We start from the raw sequence: 25,322 nt of genomic DNA, 5'->3' as shown, positions 1-25,322 counted from the left end.
TTCGTTGCGTGTTGCAATTTTACCTGAGACACGCCGAGCTTAAGTGTTTCGGTGGTTTTCGTTGCTTTCATTGTAGATCCTGGCTTACAGGAGTTGCAATGACGGTTATATATCTGGGGGGCTTGTCGCAAGCCTCTTTCTAATCAGGAAAATTTGAGTAATAGGGAAAGCTTGCTTACTGGCGATTTGAGATTCCAATATAAGGAGTATTGGTTTCTTCACTATTAGGTTAGGCCACATCTCATTGCATCCCGTTCTTCTCTTCTCGAAACTAAGAGAGACTGTTATACACCTAGCTCTTTCTATCATGTTTTTGCGTATAGATTCTCCTATTCTAAAACGACACTTCACAAGAACAGAGTCTACTTTTATAACGATGTTTAACTCTGCGTTGTTTATGCATTCGGCCATTAGATTATTTTATATCTAGATTATTTAACTTCACAAGTACGCCCACTATAATTCCTTGGTCGTGACAGCATTATTCAGATTCTAGATATTCATTAAAACCTGTTGAGTTACTGCGCGGATATAATCAGATACAGTTAGTCGTGGTAATTATTAGACTTTGTTATAAATAACTGTTAAGTTATTTATTTAAAGAATGATATGTACCCTTGAACAATAAAAGACCATCATTGTTTCTGGAGGTTTAGCTAAAAAGCAGCACACCCTAACTTCAAAAATATATTATCAACGACGAATCCACCGCGTCTGCTCATGATTAAGGACTCCGGTTGGGTCCGAAACTAGTCGGGTACTCCCGATAAATACGCCTGAGTAAACTTTTACATCATTTAATGACAAATATACTACTTGGTGGTTTTTGAAGCGGCCATAGCCTAATGGTAAGACCGCAATGCTTCTAAGTCAAAGGTTTCAAGTTCAATCCCTAGGCACCCAATTTATCGAACGTTGTCTACGTTTTAGAAAAGTAGTATCACAGCTTCCGTGTTTCAGAAGGCACGTAAAACGTGGGTCCTGTTTTTTATTACTCTCCGTACTTTTCGTCCTATTGGGCTAAGAGAGAAAAGGAGCAGAGAGTGCACCTGAGTTTGCGAACACGCACAGCACTATAATATGTCCTTTAGCTGATTTGTATCTTGCAACTTCTGCCACCGCGCTGTGGTGGAAATTGATCAGGATATTATTATAATTTGTATGAAGGATTGCAACGCATTGCCGTACACCGACACAAAAACGCGTATGACGTAGCACGGCGGTCCAGGTTTTGTCAGTAAGAGTCTGACCTACCCCCGAGGAAGCGGGTGTCCATGAGAGTTCCCCGCCTTACAAAAAATAAGGATAATATTATAATTGCAACCACAAACTAACTACTGTTGGTCACGAGATACACGAATAGAATAAGGAAGGCTTTTAGTTTTAAATAATAATAATTATGTAGTTACTCCATTCTATTCTAAAAGTAGAATCAGATTTTTTGATAACAAGACATCGAATTACCTTTGGTCTTGAAATTATTCCTTCCTTGTCTATTTAATTGAAATTAAACTTTAATAGGTAAACAACAGGGTCCATATTTCAATGAGTTTAAATCATGATAGTAGTTTAGGTCCAGTGATTTCTATAATTGTTTCGTATATTTTTTGTTAGACTTCATTAAGTTTCGTTTATTATGTTTCTCGACTGCTTCGATGGTTAAATTGTTTGTATCGTGTTTCAAGTGGCTATTTATGTGGTACATATATTAAATCATGTGTACTGAAGACAAACCTTTCAACTATTTACACATCTATTAAAATTGTTTTTTTTTATAACTACTCGACTATTGTCAGCTGTGCAATCCATTTTATTTTAAAATTATTATTTATAAATTGCAAGATAATATAAGCAAATATACCGTACATAGCATAATAATAAAACAAATCTTCAACTTTTGATTTTGACGGGTCTCTTTCCGTCAATTGATTAAAATCTGAAAAGTTTGAAATAAATCTAGCAAAAAATATTATTTTAATGAATTTAACTATCCGCTAAAAAAAGTCTTTAACTTTCCACAACGACCGGCCTTCATCTTGACCTTAAGATAAACAGCAATCTAGCTATCTCTGAATTAAAAGACAATTAGCTGCGCAAACATTTTTTACACAAAATAAAATGTGAAGGGAACTCATTAGTTCACTACTCGATATTCACAATTAATCCTTGTGGCCGACTGTAAACACGCCTTTGCTAGTCCTTGTGGCTGACTGTTACACGCCTGTGCCTATTTATTTTTATAAAATAATAACAGTTTGACAGCTGTCTTTGAAAAGTGAATTGTTTTAGCTTTTCCCGCGCAGTGATTGTGTTGTTTTTTTTTTAAGTGTTGTAATGTTCGATAATTTGAAAGCTCATTTGAAATTGAAATGGCGCCAATACTTAGCAGCATCGTTAGGTATGATCTTACTTAGTATTTATTATATACCGTCTTGCAAATTAATTTTAAGAATTGTAAATGTGATATTTATTTTTATTTATAAATGATCATTAAATTCAGTATATCTGAGTTAGTACCTAGCCTTTTCTTCTCATTCAATATATCTGAACGATTTAAATGATTTCCTAGTTTCGACAATCTACAGACAAAGAATATCTAGTTAACAAACTTAATTAGACTACAAGAAAAAAATAATGAAGACCTAGAAAGAGGAATTAAATTAATTTTCAACCGACTTAAACAAAGGATCATCTCAATTCGTCCTTATTTCGTACTTTTTTATATTTCTTAAATCGAGATCTTCGGACTTAATGCACCGATTTTGTTGATGCTTTATACATTTAAAGTGAAATGGCAGTACCTATTAAAAAAAAATGTATTTCAGCCCTTTGTTCGATTAAAAAAAAATAGTTTAAGATAACATCACAAACTATTTAAACCTAGACTACTTGCAAAATAAGGACAAAGACCTGTTTTAAACTATTTACTTTTGTTTAAAAACATGTCTTACAAGTGCTTTTTTTTTCATACACAGTGTTGTTAAAAACTTGTTGCACTACAATTGCCCGAGTATAGAGCACAGTGCATTGCAAATACTTGTATATAGGGCTGCCACAAGATTGAATAAAGGTAACACAATCAGGCTCAGTTGCTAAATTAAACAGTAATTGTAAAAAGGTCAACTGATTTCGATCTTTTTCCATACGAAAATGTCTATTTAATAAAACTGAGGTGTTAATGTTCCATAGAATTAACAAGTTTTGTGACAAAATACAAGCTTATTTACTTAAGTTAATCGTTGTGAATAGATTATTAAGAGACAAAAAGTCTGGATTGCCTTATTTTTGTTGCCTTTCAATCTTTCAATATCCGTCTGGTTAATTTTTCGAGCGTTTGAAATACCGGTCAACCCTACTATATCTACGTTGGACCAAGCGAGTGACCTTGTGAATATTTATTATAAACTTATTAACTAGCTCTGTACTGAATGCCAGTGCTAGTCAAAGTTTGGTTTACATTAAATTTAACGTTATTTTTAATCTTCTTGGAAAAATGTCTGCTGCCACGCATCTTCAAGTCTTACTGCTTGTGAATTGATGAATTACTATTCACTGCCACACATTGACCAAAAGTGTCCCTACTTTGCATGGTGGTTCAGGTTGGGTCAGTAAGCCTGACACTACATATGTCCATGGTATGCCCAAGAAAATCCAATATATGTAATTGTTATAACGTCCATTTATAGAGGAAGGCAATACAGTATGACGCTGCTGAAACTGGTAGTCTGCTATGAAGATCGACGATAGATGTGGCGAGTTTAACATTAACGAATACCATAATAGCCTAAAATTAGACTTGCAAACAAATTGATATGATGACAACCAACTTCAAACAAAAACCACTAAGTCAAACTTGATGATTTTTTTATGGGACCATATTTATAATATAATAATATAATATATATTCTGGGACAACACACACACGGTTATCTGATCCCAAGCTAAGCAGAGCTTGTGTTATGGTAACCAGACAACTGATAAACTTACTTATATATTTCTAAATACATACATATTATAGATAAATTACGCCCAGACACCAGAACAAATGATCATGCTCATCACACAACATTTGTCCTGGGCGGGAATCGAACCCACGACCTCCGGTATAGCAGTCAGGGTCACTAACCACTAGACCGTATTTTACGTTAAATAAGGAAAGAAATAACAAAAACCGTTCATTTAGTCTGAATATTATATATTATCTTAGATAAATATAAAACAAAAACAAAACAGACCTATTGAGAACACCTCCTTTTTGAAGACGGCTGAAAAAAGAGATAAACATGGAAAGTATACATAATCAGAAGTATAACAAAATCATTTATTAATTATTTAATGGTTTAGTATCGCTGACTTCGTGACAATGCATGATAGGAAGTAGTCATTTATATTACTAAACTAATTAATCACATATAGGTACTGTAAATAGTCAATATGATACAATCAAAGCATGATTGTCGTCACGTTTTTTATAGCCCCTAGAAGAATGGAATAGAAATAATGATTTTTATATCTACGATACGGTGTACCTAAGATAGGCAAAGATATGTAAGGAATACCTGCTATAAATAAGATGTAACGCAGATATAATTTAATGTTTTTAGACGAAATATCCAGATCGTGCTTGTCATGCGATATTTAGGCTTCCATACAAATAGAAAAAGGAAAAAGAAATGGTCACCCATCAAATTGATGACCATACCAAAGTGTTTCGACCCGTTCCGTTGCTCAAACCTCCTTTTTTGTATTTTGTATGAAAAATTGTCATCAAGGAAGTTCTCCCTTTGGGTATAGAATCCTAAAAAACGTGCAAAAAAATCGTATCAACCAACCTGTGCATTTCTAACTTCTCTTCTCCTCCATTAAATTATAATAATTCTTGTGTTACCTTGCAGCAAGTTACGGGAGTCTATGCACGGGGATGTCAATGGGCTGGACGTCCCCCGTGCTGCCGCAGCTGCAGCGGTTGGAAAGCTCGCCTCTGTCGCACGTGCCGACCCTGCAGGAGACCTCCTGGGTGGCCTCGCTGCTCGTGCTCGGAGGACTCTTGGGTAAGACCGGGAAGAAAATTGTGTCTTAGGATTCTGCCCTTCACACGTCCATAGCTGAAAGCAGGAGTCTTCGAAGGTAGAATACTTGCTGTTTTTAAAACTAGTTACGGATGGTAACTTGTTGAAAGTTTTTTAATATCCATGTGCTAAAGTTGATCTACCGGTGAGTGACATTTTGCTTCCGCTTCTCTTTGTCATCTAACATGGTTATTATTATCCTTATTATATTGGTAAACCGTTACTTAAGTATAAAACTTTTGGATAATTTCAAAATAACGTTATCGACTTCAAATTCTGTTCTGGAACTAGCGAGCTTTAAGAATGGGTACTGTTCTCCATACTTCAACTGTTTTCCAAATTACTGTTCCTACCTAACACCAGACAAATTTACAAAACCACTTTCCCTCTATACATCATGCTATCTTTGCAGGTCCTTTAATAACAGTCCCTCTGTCCCGCCGCGTGGGACGACGCTGGATCATCATGGGCGGCAACCTGCCGTTACTGCTGGGCTGGCTGCTGGCCGGCGTCGCCACTAACCTGGAGACGCTGTACGTGGCCAGGATCATGTGGGGATGTGCTACCGGCATGATGTTCGCTACTGTACCGATTTATATTGGAGAGATTGCTGAGGTAAGGGAAATTCTAGAAGCCGATCAAAAGGGAGCTTGTCGTGATAGTCTTGCAGTTCCATAGAAGGATTTTGTTTGAACGGAATTGTATATAGCTAGTAACGATGTGACTTTCTCCAAGTTTAATTTCACTGACCGTCTCTATCTTATAGAGATAATCAGAGAAAAGTGGCGAAAGAAGCATCTGACAAAACATGCACATTGGAATCTGGAATCATTAAAATGTTTAGTAACATTTGCGATTTTCTGCGACTAGCCGTTCATCCCTTATTTGTTCTCCACAATATAATTTCATTTAAAATATAATCAGTGATAATTGTAGTCCTGTCCTGAATTAAACTGCTTCTTTTCGAAATAACGGTTAATTTAATCTCACTTCCAAAATATAAATTTTTTAAATAGGTTTGAATTTGAAATCCCGCATAAAGCCTTTGGCTACTTAACACCGACATCCAAAACCTACTGCTCTAAATCGCTGACTCCCTTAAAAAATAAACCTTTCTCTCCTCAGGACAAAATCCGCGGCGCATTAAGCGCTTTATTCCTGCTTTTCATCAACGTGGGCTTCCTGTTGGCTTACGCCATCGGGCCGTTCACCTCGTACTGGGGGCTCACAGCCACCGGCGGCATCCTGTCCCTGTTCTACGTGCCGTTCACGTGGCTCATACCGGAGACACCTTTCTACTTAGTCTATCAAGGTCAGCCATTGAACTATACGTAATAACTGTAATTATTAAGATAGATCTCGATGGTGCAATTGGGGAGGCCCATGTCTAGCAGTGGGCGAATATGGGCTGATGATGATGATTGAGGGCTTACCGTCACATCGGATGTGGAAAGAGACGTCGCTCTATATTATGTACAGCGCTGTCACGCTTTCACAACCTGTTTTTGGTTGAGGCAGGCCCGGTTGTCTAGTATTCTTTTAGATGGGGCAGATGTCTGGTATTGGAAATATATGCCTTTTTTAGTTTTTTAATGTTATGGCAATTTAAACTGGCACTTAGAAAAATGGATGGCAACAATGATGGCAATATTTTAACACTTTTTCTTGTAAAGTCAATAATTTATAATGTTTGCATGCCCTATAAAGGCAGAATGTTATGTACTGTTCAACCTAAAAATTTAACATCTTATGTATGCACTATATTCTTGCAAATAAAATGAATTTGAATTTATTTGAGTGCACTTGATATTTTACATTCTTGAACCTGTTTTTTTTTTATTTTATTTAAAGTTTTTCTTATTTAATTTAATTGTATTTAATAAAATACCTACTTTACAATAAGTAAACCTGAAGAGCACGTATTTTAACCGTAACTCACCTACATATGCCAACATAATTCTTAAATATGATAAGAATGTAAATTTGTAGGTAGATAACTAAAATTGTATTGCACTAATTGCGCTAATCGGCGTTTGGTGAACGAAAATCGTATTTAAGTAGAATTTAAACATTATAAATGGCCGTTTATGTGGTTCTCATCTACAAAAACATAATACCCATGCTTACATTATATTTATCGTGTTTAAGAAAAAAACAGATTTCATTGCAACATATAATGTTATCACATTGCATCTAGAGATATATATGGGCACTCTTTTGACCACTATCGTCTTCTGTCACTTTGATCCATCATTCACTGGAGAGAGGGAGAAAGAGAGATGTCTTTCTGGCCAGTTTATTGTTCAACCAGGAATGTGTGTCATTATTTAAAGGAGGCCCTTTTAGTCTGTTTTAAAAACCCTAACAAATGTCATTCTAATTAAGAAGAACCGGTAAAAATTCACTAGGTATTAGAAATACAGAGAAAGAACTTGGGTATAAGTTCTTTCTCTGTTTACCCAATTACTGCCTTTATCATTCAGGGAAAATCGACGAAGCATCTGAAATCCTACAAAGTCTCCGAGGCACATCCAAAGAGGCGGTCCAGGCTGAACTGGATGGCTTGCAGGCGGTGGTCGCGAGAGAGTTCAAGGAAGCACCCAAGATACAGGACCTGTGGGCCACCAGAGGAAATGTTAAGGCCTTAGGTAGGTAAGCAGTAGCAAGGAACTAAAGGATGATACCATTTAATTGTAGTAGTAGGACAGGAGAGAGTAGCGCAGAGCATACGTGAGCAATCCCGTGGCTCTGGCTTACGCAGTGAAGGGTGGGTGTTTTTAGACGGTGTAAGTCCGACTATCCCCAAGCTGTGCATATTGTGTTGAAGTCATTAGAATTTCAACCTGGAAAACAAAAAGAAAAGGACAAGCAAAGCAATTAATATGACGAGCATCGAATGAACAAGGTTTTTTTTTAATATACTTAGTCAAATGCCTAATATCCAAAAACTCAAATCAAATTTAATCCGCTGAATAAATGCGTGTATAAAGTTATTTTTCACAATAACAGTGGCATGGAGTGTGTAGATACAGTGACATAGTTCCGAATTGTTTCAAGTCTTCATAAACAAAAGCGATAGTAAAATAAGCATTCTTGAGTTAAAATCAAATGTAAGATTAACCTGCATCTCCTACATACCCAAGATTCTTTAAACACCAAAGCATTTTACAATAACATTCTAAGATATACTTAAATACAAATACACATTATCAACGGTTATCTGATATATTTAGCAATAATGCTGTGACCGCCAGGTATCTGCGTGTTCCTGGCCATGCTGCTGCAGCTGTCAGGTATCGACGTGCTGCTGTTCTACATGGAGGAGCTGCTGTCCAAGGTCGGGACCACGCTGTCGCCGTCCGATGGTACCATCATCATGGGAGTGGTACAGGTAAGTTTGAAGTTCCAGGTCCCTGGAGACATTGTTACCTTTGCCTGGGTTCGAAAATTTTGAAAGTTTTATGCGAAAGTTTTATATTTTTTTATGAAATTCAGTCCCTTTTTTTAGGGGTAAATTCAGCAACAAATGTTCATAGACAATGTCAAATGTTACAAGACGCATTAGCACAAAATGGAGTTCGTATTCGAATTGAAAAAGAAAATGAGTTTCAAACCGGAAGTTTACAGAAATCTTACTAAACACCCATTTTGTAGCGACCACTAATTCATGCTAGTTTCCATCGTTGCTGATCCTAGATCACAGTACTAGATACTAGAGAAAAAAGAGTTTTAGCCCTGAAGACGATCGGCTTACTCAGCTTTTGTCGTAATATACTTGAACGTAGTGGCAACTCTTTTATGCCAACAACAGTCCTGCTTTGCAAGCTCTGAGCACAAGCACCAAGAATCTTGACTGAAGACCAACTTCATGCTTATTTCCAACATTTCCAGGTTGTAACCAGCTGCATCACGCCGTTGGTTGTGGACCGACTAGGAAGAAAACTTCTTATGTGGACAACATCACTCGGACTAACGATTTTTTTGGTGAGTAATAACACTCGACATTGGACTAGACATTCGTAGCAAACTTGAACATGAGATTCGTAGCAAAGTCGAAATCCGTAGCTACACAGACATGACATCCGTAGCATTATTCGTAGGAATCTTGAAATTTATGGGAAAGTTGACGATATTTTTTTAATACGTAGCAAAACAATCGTCGGGAAATCAACATACGTAGCAACTACGACTAAATACTCTTAATATCTACTTATTACCATCAATCACTTGTTTCAGACATTAATCGGTATCTACGCGTTGTTGGACTCGTACTACAAGATTGACGTCACTTCGTACGCGTTCCTGCCTCTGCTCTTCCTAATCATATACATGATACTGTTTACTCTGGGTACGTATAACGAACGTTACGTTAAGTTACAATAATAAATCATTAAACTTAATACTTAGACTTAATATTTACTTTCATTTCTTTTGTCATTGTAGTCAACAACCAAAATGAAAAATCATGTATTTACTTTTTGAAGGTCAAATTACATTGCACAGCACCCAGTTTCGCCCACAGTTCACCGCTTCATTTTGCTTCAGGTTATTTTGCTGTGAGAGAAGAAACGGCGCAAACTCCCCAGCAGCACGCTGTCATAATATTGAACTTGGCTCTCATTTTCATTTGTTTTCTCCAGGCGTGGGTCCAGTTCCGTGGATCCTGGTGGCGGAGATGTTCCCGGTGAAGACCAAGAGCCTCGCCGGCGGGATCTGCTCCTTCATGTGCTGGCTGGCTGGGTTTGTGTGGACCAGGTATGAAACGTATTTTTGGTATCATTATAGATATTAAGGTATATAAAAGTATGTAGCTATACCTATCTGTATCAAGTTTAGTGTTTGGGTGAAGTCTTTACTTTAATTTATTTATTATTTTGATTTTTCAATTATATTTAGTGATTCATATCAGGAATATCCCGTAACGTTACAATTTACATTGCAAAATAACTTCAATTTTTTTTTAGTTTCGTTTATCACTAAACCTGTCCAAATCAATTGCTTTTTGATAATCCTATCTTCCACTATGTCTATATCTATGATGAATGGTCCATGGAGAAAATTAATCAAAATATTTTTAAAACAGATTTTTCCGTGACGTGGAAACCTCGTACGGCATCTACACAGCGTTCTGGATCCTGGCGGCGTGCTGCGGCATCGGGTTCATCTTCTCCGCCACGCTGCTGCCAGAGACCAAGGGAAAGACCTTTGATGAGATACAGGATATGCTCAATAATAGGTGAGGATATAAAAATCGGGAAGAATTGGCAGAAAATAGGGAAGAATGGGGTAAGAGGACTGAGAGACAGTGGGTTAAGTATTACTATTAAGAATGATGCGATTACAAATAACTGCATTCTGAGATATTGAATTTAAATTACTGTAAGCAATTACTTTCGTGTTGCTCTTAGATCTTGCTTTTTGAAATAAGTCATTGTAAAAAAATTGAGTAAAGATTTGGGTCGCGGGGGGTTTTACAAACAATCAAGTCACATGCACAATTATCTAATAACTACATGTCATGTTGTCTAGAGGGAAGCGCTAAACTAAGTTTTGCCGATACACGATCTGCTCTTAAGATCGCCATTATGAATTTGGAAACAAAGTAATAAAATAAGGCATATTAAGTTATTGTCCTAAATAATGGAACGTTTATTTACATTATATTATCAGGTCCTTACATAACGAAGTTCTAAACAGGTAGAAATCTATAACACGACAGATTAAGGCAACAGAAGAATTTATTTATAACTTGCTAATTAGATACATGCTGTATGTACAATTGTACACTCTGTGCAAAAGAAGAACTAAATAACGTTTTTTCTTTACAGAAATAAGGAAGACAAGCCAGTTGATGTATAGAACCTCAAAACTTAGTCATAAGAACAAAATCTAAATATGTATATAGAAACTTTATAATAAATCAGAATAAACTATATCAGTTGCACAAATAAATTATTATTAAACACGTGATACAATACTTTATTCTATAATCTTACACAATAATTTCATTATTATATGTATGTTTGGAGAGGAGTTTATCTCTGGAATTGTAGAGGACAGATTCTGAGGCCGATGACGTCCTTGCCGATCTCCGCGACGCCGCAGACGGGGCAGAGCTTGCCTTTATGTTCGGGCAAGAAGCTGGCTCCACACAGCGGGCATTTCTCTTCAGGCTTGCCTCTGTAGATGGGTTTATAACTGATGCCGCAGATGTTGAATGGATTGTGTTCGTCGTATAGCAGTTGGTGTTCATCTGTGAGGGACTTCTCGCACGCTTGTAGGATCTTTCTCGCTTGCTGTGCGACCTCGGGCCTGGGGCCGAGTTCTAGAAGGCGTCGGGCGAAGGACGCTGCCGTTCTGAAGTTCTTGAGCTTGAAGAACATGTTGAGAGCTGTTCGTAGGGTCAGGATCTGGTGAACGGGCTGCAGCTTGCAGTGTGTGAAGTAGGCTGCCATCTCGCATGTGCGTTTCTGTTCCTCTAATGTGTTCTTCGGCATGGCTGTGAATATAGGATTGGATGTTAATAATCTAGTATAAGATAAATAAAATTCATGTGTTAGTATTGAGTAATGCTACTGAAATTACATACTCGTCTAAAATATATGTATCGACCTTTGGTGTGCTACTGCAATAGTTATATAATGAGGAGGGTATGTCAGTTACGTCGATGAGACGTTGTGCCTTTGATTTATATATTTGGTGCATCAAAGTTTGCTCACACTAACACTTAACAAAATGTGAGTAAAGATAACGTAAGTGATTGCCAGCGCTAAATGTCATTAAGTTGAAATAAACTCAAGGTTTGTTCTTATTTTGAACGACTTCCGTAGAAAGTAATTTAATCCTTGTGCCCGGTTTCACAAACATGTAATTCAACATTTAGCTAAAACACCTTATTTCATTTTGTAGAGGGGCTACTTCAAATTCATTGTATGCGACGTGTCGCGGATTCGATTCGCGCGTTGAAGAAGCGTTTGTGTGATCCACAAATGCTTGTTCCGAGTCTGGGTGTCTTTGTGAAGTAATGTTTGTGAAACCCCACGACGCATTCCTTAGAGTGGGAGGTAAGAACCTCAATTTAAAAAAAATCATTTAATAGTAATAGTATATGTACGCGAGTCCTACCTTTCCTGGCAGTCTCCATCTGCAGGCCCAGCAGGTACTCCCGCGCGATGTTGAGCAGCTGCTGCGCCTCGCTGAGCTCGGGCTTGCTGTCCACATGCAGCAGCGGCACGCTCTGCGCGATGCGTTGCAGTCGCTCCACAGCTTCCGTGAACTTGCCCGCCGTCGTCAGCTGGTAGCACTGCTGCAGCTGGCTCACTAGGTCGTTCAGTTTTGCCGCTGCAGGATAAAAGATGGTGTTTTTTAAGTTGATCTGGGATTTTTTTTAGTAAATTAAAGTAAGAATGTCCTTACATTTGAGGTACACTTAAGAAATTCCTCTTAAGAAACCTTAGTGTATTTAAAATGAACCTTCCAATTAAAATTTGCTTTGATTTTATAAATGGATGGATGACTAATCCAAACCGTTTTTCTAATAATACGAAATTATATTAACAGTCGATTATGCATAATTTTTGTGTACCTGAAGAATAGGTTGAGTTGGAGTAAACTTATTTGCTTTTCAAGTCGAAAAAAAAAATGTTTTCTTATAATAATACTATCTGACCAAACAAACATTGTTTTATCATACAAATTAGTTCAAAGAAATAAACAAAATAATAGGGCTATGAAAATAGATGTTGATTCTCAGACCAACCCAATACGCACACAATTTTTCATGAGAATCGGTCAAGATGTTTCAGAGGAGTTCAACTCCAAACACCAGCACATAAGAGTTTTATTAATTAGATTAGTTAAGTGCACGATACTGACTGACAACAGGCAGCAGGTCCTTCCCGCTGGCCTCCTTCCAGTTGCGATGCAGATGCGCGGCCAGCGGCGGCAGCGACGCCAGCGCCGCGAACGACACGCGCCCGCGACCGAACATGCTCAGGAACTGCGACTGGTACGGCGCGAACTGCACTACGCCCACCTGCTCGTTCAGGAGTCTGCGGGGAGAAGGAATTCATTAGTACAGATGTAAGATAAGATAAGGAAGATAGAAAATACTTTTTTAAATATATTCAACAATAATATAATATTCCACAACTTTCACACAAAGCCACCTTTTTTTTATAAATGTACATTGTATTCCTGTGAGCTAATAGTATCCCACAAAACAGTACAAACTATTTGACTGTGAGATCAATTAATAACTTTATTGAGTGCTTCTAAAGTAGTTCAATAAAATAATTATTTTTATTATTATAAGTATATCTATATTATAGTGTCGTAATAAGCAAAGCTTGTATTATGATGAGTACTAAACAACTGCTAAATATACTTATATATTTTTGAATACATACACAAAATAGCTAAATTACTCATCACACAAACATTTGTAATGCGTTCCCACCCATTGAACCTACGACCCCCGGCGTAGCAGGCAGCTCAAGTCAAGTCAAGTGAGTACAGGCTGGTATTTTTACTATAATTTATTATTATAATAATAAAGGTATACATTACCTAAGTGCAATCTCAAACTGTCCAGTAGCAATATGGTCGTGTACAGTCCTCAGTTTGGCGGTGAGCGCGTTGCTGGCGCCGCGGGTTGGCGCTACGAAGTACGCGGCCGCTTCCTCGCCGCCATCCATGTCCGCTGCGGAACATGTACGTTGTTATTCAAATAGATAGATTTTTTAACTCTTAGGTGTTTATTTATTTAATTTTTAAGGATCTACATATTATGTACACTCAAAATAAGTACTAATAGATACACTGAATATATAGTAAGGTATAGTGTGCTACAGTGTTAAAAGAGCTGATTGCTTAATAATCTGTGAATGGGAACTAATAACGGGTATGTATTTTAAATATGTCCAGTGAGAGACTTTTTTATTTCACTAGTAGGTTTAGACCTATAGAGATCCTACTAACATTATAAACGTGTTGTTTTATGTACCCATGTATAGGTGGTTGTAGAGATGTTTGATACTCTTCCACGCAAAAACCACTTAACGGATTATTTGAGATTACTGAGATGATGATAAGAAGTTTCACGTCTAAACGCGGATACCACCGCAGGGGCACAGCTAAATTGATAAAGTTTATGGATTTTGGATAAAAACTAACCTGAGACAGGTGCCAACTCCTCAGGCAGCTCCAGGTCCTCATCACCGACGTCCCAGCCGCCGTCATCACACGCATCCTCCATCACCTCTTCACCTTCTTCACCTTCCGCCTGTAACACGAGATTTTTTTTTTATACACGGAAGACTGAACTCTTTATTGTAATAAAGGTACAATAAATCAGACAAATGCGTAACAGTTGATAAACCTCGATTTTCATGTTATTTGTTGTTATAGCAGTAACAGAAGTGCATCTGAAAATTTCATCTTTCAGCTATCAAGATACAATCCCGCTGTCGGACAAACAGCGATATTAGATAAGGTTTTGTTTTTTACCCCTTGAGTACAGTCAATCAACCCACCAATGGTATTATTTCCTTTTTTCATTGACGTGAAATAGCTGTAATTTGGTCTCATACGTTTTCAAACACGAGTCCATTATGTGTGTTTGTTTACCTCCTTATCCTGCAACACGTCGTCGTCGTCCCCCCAGGCCCCGGCGGCCTCGAGCGGCTCGTCCCCGAGCGCGGCGGCGGCCGCCACGCCCGACTGCTCGGCCGCCGCGCGGGCCCCGCCTGCCACCTCGAAGAAACTCCTGGAAAGAAGTAGGAATGAGTCGAGAGTCGAGGCTAGGTGAGGCTGGTATAGGAATGTAAATATGGGCGCGAGAAAGGGGAGGAAAATGCCCAACAGTGGGAGGATAAAAGCTGTATGGTGATCGATGATAAAGCATTTTGATTTGTTTGTTTTGATTTCCAATAAGAAAAACACAATACAGACATATTTATAACTTAAGCATTAAACAATATTCTATGCTTTCTTTTAGTTTAGCTTTTAGTTTTTAGCCTATAAGAGTTTTATAAGCTTCGACTTGATTCACCGTAGTTTAAATGTGGACGTAATTTATGTCTGTGTGTGTCGTGCCAATTTGTCATTAGATTCTTTAAAAATGGTTTCGTATAATATAATAGAGGAGGGCGAATTAGCTAAAAGAAAAAAATATTGGAAGGAAGTAAATAAGTCTAGTCATGTCGTCACATACTTGGACACGGCCAGCAGCGGCCAGTTGGGCTGCGCGGCGTGTACAGGCAGCGGCGGCCGCAGCAGCTGCGCCTGCGGGTTGGGCTCGGGGATGGCCAGGCCGGCTGCCTCTAGAGAGGCCCGCAACTGGGCAGCTTCCTCCACTTGGTTGTGGTTGATAGCTGTCAGGTAGGCCAGGGATGTCTGGAAGAGGCAATGGTAATTAATAATGATTTGTGAATGAACTCCTGTTACAAAGTACCGAGTTTTGGGCATCATCTAGATTTTTTATGAAAATTTAGATATTTTTCTTTCTTAATTTTCTTAAGGTAAGTTATTCATTTTTATATGCGAAAACAATATTCGATTTCAATTTTTTTTATGGTATTCTGCTTCTATGGCAATCTGTTATTCAACAATAAGCCATCCCTTCGTCTAATACACTGTATCTGGAATCTATTGGGTAGTAGTCCAGCTCTAACTGGTTACTCTTTGGTTAGACAAATGAGCAGAAATAATAACTCGTAAACACTCTTAAAGTGGTAATGTTTCACTGCAATCTTCATTGTCATATCTAGACTGATCTTAGCCTGCCTGACTAACCTGGCCGGTGCTCTTCAGCAGCCGTATGGTCTCCTTGACGTCCCCCAGCAGCAGCGCCCCCTGGAACTGCGCGGACACGTCCTTGCGGATCTCCGCGATCTTCATCATCTTGCGCAGCTTGTCCAGGTTGCCCGTGATCAGGTACAAGAAGGATAGTTTATCGAAGTTCTTTGTACGTTGGTAGCACATCTCTACGATCTGGGGGTCAAATAAGAAATAGGTCAATGAGACATTGAAAGTGGCGTAGGTATTTTGATCAGCAGGTATGTTTCAATGTTAAGACTACTGTAGACATCATTATAGTGATTAAGACAAATATGGAAATTTGTAGCGAAGGATTTTTTCGATTTGCCATTCGATTTTGGAATCTGGGCCTATAAGGTGAGCCCAGATCTGGCAAATGAACAGCCCAATCAAGTTTAAATGCTTTACCTCACTGCCTCGCCTGCCCTTAAACTTTCACCAAAACATGGTACTAACCTGATGGTTTCCTGACGCCAGTGCAGCTTTAGCGAGCTGGTCCCAGGCGGCGGGCTCGTCCAGGCTCTTGGCGGCCTCCAGCGCCACGTCGATGTTGCCGCACTGTAGCGCCAGCGACAGGCGAGTGCGGGCGTCCTTCACGAAGTGTAGGGCCACTTCAGGGTAGCCTGGGAAGAAAGAAAGGTTATTTTGAGTATTTTTACACTCTGCTACGTCATAGAACTCAAAATCAAAAAGTTTTCATGTAAAATAGGTATAAAGATAACTTTACAAACGTTGGTGGTTACTAATCTAATGACTGTAAGGTGCAAAGTATCAGAATATCATTCCTCTAGAGAAGAATCGGTATTAAATTACATTGGTTGATCAACAACTCTTTGATTTGGTTGAGAAGGAGCGAGGGACTTTTATGATTAGTTGTGATTTATTTTCGCCGGGTTGCAGGTTAGTAGTGTAGTATAGCTGGGCTGTTCCCTTCTATACTAAACGTAGCTTTGTTATTTGGACTCGCAAAATTACAAATTTACTCTCAAAAATTTTACTTTACCCATTGTATTTTAATCAAGACCTATAAGTAGTTTTTGCTTGCAGCCTCTGAATATCTTTATGCCATGGACGTTGAAGGTTTTTGTGTACCCTACAGACTATATTTACATTATTATCAAATCCAAGTCATACCCTTCTCCTGCAAGTAAGCGATGATGCTCTGTCCCACTAGTTTAGCAGTGCGGACCATGTGCAATACCTGGTCGTACTGACGTGTCACTAAAGCGAGCTTGAACCTGGAACAAGGGTCAAATATGAAATATGCAATGTCAATAGGATAGGATAGAAGTTTAAATTTGTTTTTCTCAACGGCCACACCAACAGGGATGGGACAATCATTTGTGTTATCGGCTTATCTTGAGTCTGGTTGTCTTTGCGCACGTGTCTTGAACGTTTGAGCAACCCCCGCAACACAATTTATTTACACCGGGAGTCGTTAAAAATCCTAGATTATGAAATTAATTCCTATTAGCTTATTTATAACACAAAAATATAACGTGCAAAGTGTGTGATGGGTTATGCCAGAAGTCGCAAAATTGCAAATTTCTGTTTTCTGCTCTAAAATTATTATTTTAAATTGAGTCCTTCATAATTATCCTATCATACCAATAAAACAGTATTTACCTATACTCAGTGGGGTCGATGTTGAGCACCTTGGGCCTGCAGTCCCGGTCGAGGCAGACGACGCGCGCGCCCGCCTCGCTCGCCAACACCTTCACCGCGTACACCGGCACGTCTAGCGTGCGGATTATACCGTAGTCACTGGGGAATAAGATTTCTTGATCAATATAATAGTAGTGTATCATCATGGTAATTAGAGGGTAATGTAATCCACTACTAAATATCATCATAGTTATTAGTTATCAACCGCGGTTGAATCCAAAGTATCTTAACTATTTTCAAACTTGTAATACCTCCTGTACAAATACTAATAAACTATGATGCTTACGAACCTGAATACAATACAAGACATATAACCAGATACACTGAAAAGATATACATATAGAGATGAGATAGTCGATTCAGTACGTCTTTTTTAATAATTCCATACCCAAAGTGTAAAAACGGAACCTTATTACTGAGGCATTGTGACTGTCACTAGGCTGTGTCAAATAAATGCCTCAATTACCACAGAATGATGATGTACAAATAAATCTGTCGGATTCTACGTTTAAAACAATACTTTCCTTTAGCGAAACCTAATTTCTTCCTTAAAAACTTTTCTTATCTAAAACTTTCCTAATTGTACGAAATCTTCAGTGTCACACTGTGTGGTGAGTCGTTCTCGCACTTGACAAATCCTATTACGAGTAAATAATAACAGTTATTCCGTGTCGTATATACTCACCCATCCTTACAGCAGTACTTGATATGGTTGGCAGTGGTGTATATGAAGACAGGCTGCGGCGTGGAGTCGTCGAAGGCCCCCGACTTGACGCGCGCTCCCTCCGTCACGCTGCAGAGCTGCTCCAGGCGCTTGCTGCAGATGGTCACGGTGTGCTTGCCCAGCAGGGCCACCAGCGACATGTCCGAGTTCCAGATCGCGTAACGGCATTTTGCGACTTTTACCTAAGGGAGAATAGAATGTGGCTATTTAAAAAGTTAATAGATTTAAAAATCTAAATACTCACTGACCATGAATCCTGCAAAGGTATCGAAACGTCGGGAACTAAAATCTAAATTCAAACCGCGATAAAATCCATAAAAGTAGTTTTATTTAAATGTCTAAAATTCGCGTAAGCCTAAGAAACCACTATCTAAATATCCACGTTTTTAATTGTCACTCAAAATCGGTACAGACGTTTTTAATAGTTGTAAATTGCATTGTCATCTGGTTTGAAGCTACCCTGAAAATTCCAGCCTGCTAGCTTATCGGGTAGTGCTTCAAAATTGAGTGACAATTTTTTTTGTATGTTTTGTAATTTTTGCATGTTATTTCAATGTTTTTGAAACCCGCTGCGACACAAGGATCAAATTCCTCACTACGGGAGTCATATAAAAAAATGTACTTACAGAAGCAATGGTCCTCTTTTGCTGCACATCCAGCAGTTGAACGGAGTCTGGCTCCCTGAGGAGTAGCATTCCAGTGCCCGCGTACATGATCTCCTCACATGTGGGAGTCGAGATCTTCTTGGATACCTCGTTTTTCAAGTTCTTGATTACGAGCTGGAAGTTGTAAAGAACGGTTAGTTTATTTGTGCTTTATTGAATGAAGGGGATGAGATTAGGTGAATGAAGATTGGCATAAGTATAGTGAAAGAGTACTGGAAATCGGGTAATATTAAGAGGTAAATATCGGAAATAATAGCAGCAGAGAATATTTGAAAAATGTACAAAAAAAGAGCAAATTTTTTAAGAACATCATCTTGATTAAATTAGCACTAATATTATAGAACTATATATCATTACTTTTTGGTTATAAAGGCACATGGTACGTCCTAAATTTGATACAAAGTCCAACAAAACTGGACACATATTTAGTCAGAGAAGTGGAGTCCATGTTGAGTGTACCTGGTTGTTCTTGTCGAGCGCGGCGAAGCGGTTCCGGGCGACCCAGACGGCGGTGCTGGCGTGGCCGCGCGCGGGCTCGGGCGCGGGCTCGGCGGGCGCGGCGCCCTCGCGCGGCGCCACGTACAGCTCGTACGAACTATTGTCGCCGATGCGCCAGTTCACCAGCACGCACCACTCCGCGTGGTTCAGAGACATGCTACAACACCATCATATTCGATCAAGTACTGGTTAAACACATTGATATCTCATTAGCTGATCCAGCAAATGTTGTTTTGCCATGGTGCAAAAAAAAAATGGTCATTGTCACAATAGCAATATCCCAGACTCAGTTCCCACGACTTGAACTATTGCAGAAGACAAGGTGGTCCTGTAGTATCACATCACCTGTAGTAATGTAAGATAGCAGCATTCGTGGAATCGAGACATCAATATAAATAAGAGAGATTGTTTGGACGGATAGATATTTGTTACTCCTTCATGAAACAACTTTTGACGAATTTGGACGATATTTAGTACACGGAACGGAACGGAACGGAATTTATAACCTGGATTAACAAATCATAGAATGGATTTCATCCAGATTTTATACCAAGCAGGCAAAATCTAGTTAATTAATATTTATTCTTACCTGTAAGGTTGATTGCGTCCGCCTCCCTTGATCTGCATCACAACTGAATCACGATTCGTCGCCATGTCCAATTTACGCAGTTGCCTGTTAACAAAACCTTTCTTTAACTTTGCACTCAAGGGAAAAAACAAACACAAAAATGCAGTGACTTTGGGCAGGTTTTTTTGGATATTTCTTTTGAACAAATTAGCAGATTGACATGACACAAAATGTTAAGAGAACATAACTCCAATACATAAAAATGTCGCAATTGAATCTATAAGCCACTGCTCTACTCATCGCGCGCAAAGGTACAGAAAAAAAGGTAAAATTGTACACTACACAAGCACACTTTTAAAAAGGTACCTATTGAATTTACAGATTTTACTTTCCTACAATTGATTATATCACAGATGTATTTTATATCATCACATTCCAATGTGTTCCAAAGAATCAATTCCGAAACTTTCTCCATTGTCACCTTTTTAAAAGTCATATTCGACATGTACTTACCTATCTTTGATATAGAAGAGCATGTTATTATGTACGGCGTAGGCTGGCCTCTCTCGCTGAAGCTTGAACAGGATCATACCGGCGTCGTGACCGGCAGCGAACAGGTTCAGGGATGGGTGGCCGGCTAGTACCCAATATCTGAAAAGAAAATTATATTAGAAGGTATGGAAAAAATACGAATACTAAAAAATTAAAAATAATTAAAAGTAAACCAAATATAACCAAAAATAAAAATACAAATTATAAACCTAATAATTATTTGAAGACTATGGCACAGCATTCGAACCTGCGACTCCTGGTTCAATACACTGCTTTACCAACTAAGCTGCCCAGGTTAATAACCGTAAGTTCATTTTTTATCATTGTATCACGTTTAATGGCGGACGTGTGGATTAATAGGGAACTAATGTTACAATTAGCTATGCAAAATATGTTTGGAGGACAGGTAAATAATATGGCAAGACTTAAAAGACTTATTAATTACTTATAATAGTTATAATAATACTAAACAATACAGATATAGCCTGAGCATCGAAATGGCAATGCCAATAACTTTATATACCGACATCTGTTTCCTATATCAATAAATCAAGACAATTTAATTGAATAAACTTACTATTGAAAGTAAATTAAACTGTAAATCAATATTTGTGTACATAAGAATACAGAAAAGTTTTATTAGTGTTTTTTTTTAGTTATCTTGACCAGCCACTTCCGGGCAGCCTTACCTAATAAATTTTAATATTTTTATCTGTTCTACAGTACTGTAAAGGTTCCTTTCCTTTAAATAATCCGCAACAAAAGTCAATGAACAAATCGAAATACATTCAGCCATAAAAGCAACTTCTTCAACATTCGCCTTTAGCAAATTTACTAACTTTTGTTGGTCTCTGTACCTCGTAGTAAAAGATTTGTATTTAGTTTTAGCGAAAACACTGACCTTTCATGTTCCCTTCTGAACGAATGCAAGCAAGTCCTCTTGGTCATGTCCCACACTCTGATAAACTTATCCTCACTGTTGGACAAAATCAACTCGTGGCGAGCGTGGAATAGTACGCAGGATACATTGTTGTAGTGACCACGGCATGTATCCACCTCCCACGCCTGAAACATACCGCATTAACTTAGTAATAAGGTTTATTTAATTTGATTTTAAAAACGACGCCCGGACTGAGGGGTTGAATCTATATCACAACATTTTTTCAAGGGGTTGCACTTACCATTACACGAGCACTGATTGATAGAAATCTACTTTACTATAGAAAATTAGGATATGCATTTTGCATTTATATTCATGAATTGACAAATAAATAAAACTTACCTCATTAACTTTAATTTAATAGTAAATTTAACGCAGATTAAATTATTAGTTCATTAAGAACCTGTAGGAAATGAAAACACAACCAACAAAAATGACACATCACCCTTTACCAAACCAGAAATGCTTTAGAACATTTTTAAATTAGTTTCAAAATCTCCAAATAACTTAAATCTGAATATGAGTCATTGAACATGGTCGACCTAAAAATGCAGATAAGAAGAAACCACCATCAGTAAAATAAACGAAAACTCCTAAAAAGTTTGAGATGTTAAGGTCCATTACAGAAAATGATGTATATTTGAATTTATATACAAAATGAAACACCATTCACCTGGAAAAGTGTTAATCATCTTCACCACCACAGAACCACAAATGTATAGAAAATATGAAAAAGTTTTTTAGCAAGAACTAGACACCTTATAGCAGTACTAGCTCATAACCTGGATTGAAACAAACCATTGCCATTAAAAAAAAAACAAGGACAGGTTATGATTGAAAAACCAGTCAATGATGATTGCACTCCAGAAGTCCAGAAGGCTTAAGCTCCAACCGCCACAGACCCAGAAATCTGTAGAAGGTACCTTAGCATCGTTCATCCTCCAGAGTTTGACTTGTCTGTCGTCGGCAGCTGACGCGATGAGAGGCAGGCTGGGGTGGAAAGCGGCCCAGTTCACACCCCTATCGTGGCCCTCCAACACATGCTTGACAACAGCATCCGCCTGCAAGATCAGTTGCTTTCAGCAACATTGGTGATGTGTTATAACATCGATACATATTATACATACATATTTATAGATTAACAAAAATCTAAGTGTAGCCTAATGTATATGATGATGGATTTTAAGTGTCTAGTATTATTATAGCTGAGGTAGACCTTTGAAGGTTTCGAAGTAGAGACAATGGAAATTATTGAATGCCAAGCTATACAGTAATGATAATTGAAGGATGAACAGGTGTTCAAAGGTTCGAAATTATTAATTATATCTTATTTTAGTATGTTTGGACAATAAAGTGGAATGACAAAGCTTTTATGACTAAATCAGAAGCAAAGGTTATAATTAATTAGATCTAAGTATTTTTGAGTTTTCAATTATGAGAAAAGGAAACAAATTGTTCGGAGGCCAGAAGAGCTCATTAGAATCTTAATATTAATATTAAGTTAGGTTATGATTTTTACAAATATGTATAAGAATATAACAGGAGTGGAACAGTAAGAATCAAAGAAGAATATCTTCAGGAAAAACCTTACACCAGATTATTCTGAGTTGAGTATTACATTCGATTTTAGTTGTTATAAATAGATAAATAAGTATGAATTATCATCAAATATTATACAGATAAAATAAATACACAATATACAAAATATGTAAATACAAAAACCTTTAACAGTGAAATATGAGATAATAAATAAAAAATATTATTTAAGTATGGTATACATGAGTTAGGGCTGATTTTTCAAGAATCAGGTAACTTCTATCTGAGGAATAATTATGGCCGTTTGTCATATTTTCTAAATGTCAAAATGTCAAACATATTCATCAGCTAAAAGTTATCTAGCAATTGAAAAATTGGCCCTTTAAGGATTCAATTACAAAACCAGAAGAATATAAGATGCATGCTCACTTATGAATTTTGCTGAGTTTACTTTAAAAACATATTTATACCAATAACATGATTAGTTTTCTTCATTATAATCTCTTTCATTCACAAGATAATTACAAGGGTAGCAGTCAGTACTTTTTTGTTTATATGGGACGAAGGGTAACACTGACAGGCCTTTCAAGGTATTTTTATTTATTGTTATTGTCCCACTACTGAGCAAAGGTCTCATAATATCAATACTTAAATAAAATATTATTATTATATGTTTGAGTTAAATGAATGATAAAAAAAACTGAAAGATTTATTATACCTGTCCAAAAAGATCTGTTGCTTGTGGATTCCTCAAATGCTCGGCTAATCCTGAGGGGCCTGGAGCGACACTCTTCTTTCTAAGTCCAGAGAAGTCCCAGACCCTCACGGACTGGTCCAAGGAAGCGGAGACTAGGAGATCTTCGGTGGGGTGGAATTGTGCGCACATAACATAATGGTTGTGACCAGTGAGGACACTAATGCATTGTCTCGATTGCCAGTTCCATATTCTGATTGTCTGAAAGATTAAATGCATGTTAGTTTTATAGGGTTTTTTTATACTGCTATTGTAGTTACCTAAATATTGATTAATGTACAATTTGTCTAGATTTGCCACTTGATCACTTTCTTTTAGTCATCCAAAATTATTATAGATATAATAAAAAAATGACTAATACAACAAGGACAGTGTCATTTACAAAACCATTAGTAACCTTTACACTTTTCATAAAACTTTTATTTTGTGTTTAAATTTATCAGTAGTTAAATATTACATTTTAAATAAAGGCTTGAATAAAACTAACCTGATCATCAGAAGCACTTAATATCCAGGGGTACTCATGGTGGAAGAATGTGGTGCGGATGTAATCCAGATGGCCAAGTAATGTGAACAAACACCGCCTCTGTTTGTAGTTCCATACCTAAAACACAAAATATACATTGAAATAAATTAAGAAATACAAAGTATGGTAAGAATAGGCTTTAAAATGCATCAGCAAGTATAGAATACTACATTTCAACATTGCTGTACTAAATAAATACAACAAAAATAATTTTGTCGGCTGACCATCACTGACATATAATATCTATGTATATGTGGGACTGTTTTGTGTTTTACATATTATTCATATGAAGCTGACAATAACAACTATATTTTTTTAGAAAAACAGATCATAGAAGTTGTTACTAAATTGTCAGAGGTTCAATTAACAGATTAATTGCATAGGACACTTCTAATTGATACCCCAAAGGCGATATACGTGTCATAAACATGACGAAACATACATGTAAGAAACAATGCTATAATGCACTTATTCACCACAAACCTTGATCTTGTAATCGTCTCCACCGGACACAAAGAGCGGTTGTTGTATGTGGAAGCAGATTCCTCGGACAGGGCCGTCGTGTTCATCAAATTTCTCCAGTAATGTACACATACGATAATCCCAAAGCTGTATCACGCCATTGTGTAAACTCGCCAAAACCCATGGCCGCTTCGCGTGAAAGGATATACCTTTCACACGCGCCGACTTAGTTTCAAACTTTGTAAGCATATCTCTATGAAAACTTAGAGATATTCAAGAAAAAATCCCATAAAACAGAATTGCTCCACACAATCAAATGTCAGACCACCGGCTGACGTGACACGTCCACCAAAGCTAGAGCTGCAAAATAGAAGCTTACTAAAACACGTTATTATTTATGAATGAGGAATTAATTTTTTATGATGCTACTTATTTTTATTTGTTAAGTCGTATAAATATTCTAGTCGCGAAACAAAATCTTTATTTAAGCCATGAACAGCATATTTCCTGGGTTCGATGTTTTTTAACATTGTTTTGTTCATTCT

The 25,322-nt window shown here is 37.6% G+C and overlaps 2 protein-coding genes across 3 annotated transcripts; one reads left to right on the top strand and one right to left on the bottom strand.

Annotated features, from left to right (window-relative positions):
• The first annotated feature begins 1,987 nt into the window (after positions 1-1,987).
• LOC113495445 (facilitated trehalose transporter Tret1-like) lies at positions 1,988-11,037 on the top strand. Its single transcript, XM_026874166.1, has 11 exons — positions 1,988-2,398; positions 4,896-5,051; positions 5,482-5,684; positions 6,195-6,381; positions 7,553-7,717; positions 8,324-8,460; positions 8,961-9,053; positions 9,306-9,417; positions 9,710-9,824; positions 10,153-10,305; positions 10,898-11,037. The coding sequence occupies exons 1-11, from the start codon at positions 2,335-2,337 to the stop codon at positions 10,926-10,928; spliced, it is 1,416 nt and encodes a 471-aa protein (XP_026729967.1). The 5' UTR covers positions 1,988-2,334; the 3' UTR covers positions 10,929-11,037.
• On the bottom strand, positions 10,690-25,146 carry LOC113495443 (coatomer subunit alpha). Of its 2 annotated transcripts, none has more exons than XM_026874162.1 (21): positions 24,799-25,146; positions 24,277-24,393; positions 23,754-23,990; positions 22,423-22,575; positions 21,461-21,624; positions 20,521-20,658; positions 20,029-20,112; positions 19,401-19,596; positions 18,903-19,055; positions 18,238-18,458; positions 17,514-17,651; positions 17,022-17,125; positions 16,344-16,510; positions 15,864-16,061; positions 15,283-15,464; positions 14,697-14,835; positions 14,244-14,352; positions 13,638-13,770; positions 12,945-13,120; positions 12,195-12,410; positions 10,690-11,568 (listed from the first exon to the last, which is right to left on the bottom strand). In XM_026874162.1, the coding sequence occupies exons 1-21, from the start codon at positions 25,024-25,026 to the stop codon at positions 11,105-11,107; spliced, it is 3,717 nt and encodes a 1,238-aa protein (XP_026729963.1). In that variant the 5' UTR covers positions 25,027-25,146; the 3' UTR covers positions 10,690-11,104. The 2 variants fall into 2 exon arrangements, with proteins under 2 accessions (XP_026729963.1, XP_026729965.1); XM_026874164.1 differs by having other exon boundaries at positions 22,423-22,560; positions 24,799-25,145.
• Between the last annotated feature and the right edge of the window lie 176 nt (positions 25,147-25,322).

Source organism: Trichoplusia ni, chromosome 6, assembly GCF_003590095.1.
Source record: "Trichoplusia ni isolate ovarian cell line Hi5 chromosome 6, tn1, whole genome shotgun sequence".
Taxonomy (NCBI): Eukaryota; Metazoa; Arthropoda; class Insecta; order Lepidoptera; family Noctuidae; genus Trichoplusia; species Trichoplusia ni.
Note: the sequence above shows the minus strand (reverse complement) of the source record. Positions and strands in the feature narration are given on the sequence as shown.

What these genes read in the sequence shown, in the direction of transcription:
- LOC113495445 (XM_026874166.1), top strand. Translation starts at nt 2,335, where the DNA reads ATGTTCGATAATTTGAAAGCTCATTTGAAATTGAAATGGCGCCAATAC. An exon ending in CGTGCTCGGAGGACTCTTGG is followed by an intron (nt 5,052 to 5,481) that starts GTAAGACCGGGA and finishes CTATCTTTGCAG; the next exon opens with GTCCTTTAATAACAGTCCCT. An exon ending in GCTGGGTTTGTGTGGACCAG is followed by an intron (nt 9,825 to 10,152) that starts GTATGAAACGTA and finishes TTTTTAAAACAG; the next exon opens with ATTTTTCCGTGACGTGGAAA.
- LOC113495443 (XM_026874162.1), bottom strand. Translation starts at nt 25,026, where the DNA reads ATGCTTACAAAGTTTGAAACTAAGTCGGCGCGTGTGAAAGGTATATCC. An exon ending in TTCAGAAGGGAACATGAAAG is followed by an intron (nt 20,659 to 21,460) that starts GTCAGTGTTTTC and finishes TTTTCTTTTCAG; the next exon opens with ATATTGGGTACTAGCCGGCC. An exon ending in CCGCTGCTGGCCGTGTCCAA is followed by an intron (nt 14,836 to 15,282) that starts GTATGTGACGAC and finishes ACTTCTTTCCAG; the next exon opens with GAGTTTCTTCGAGGTGGCAG.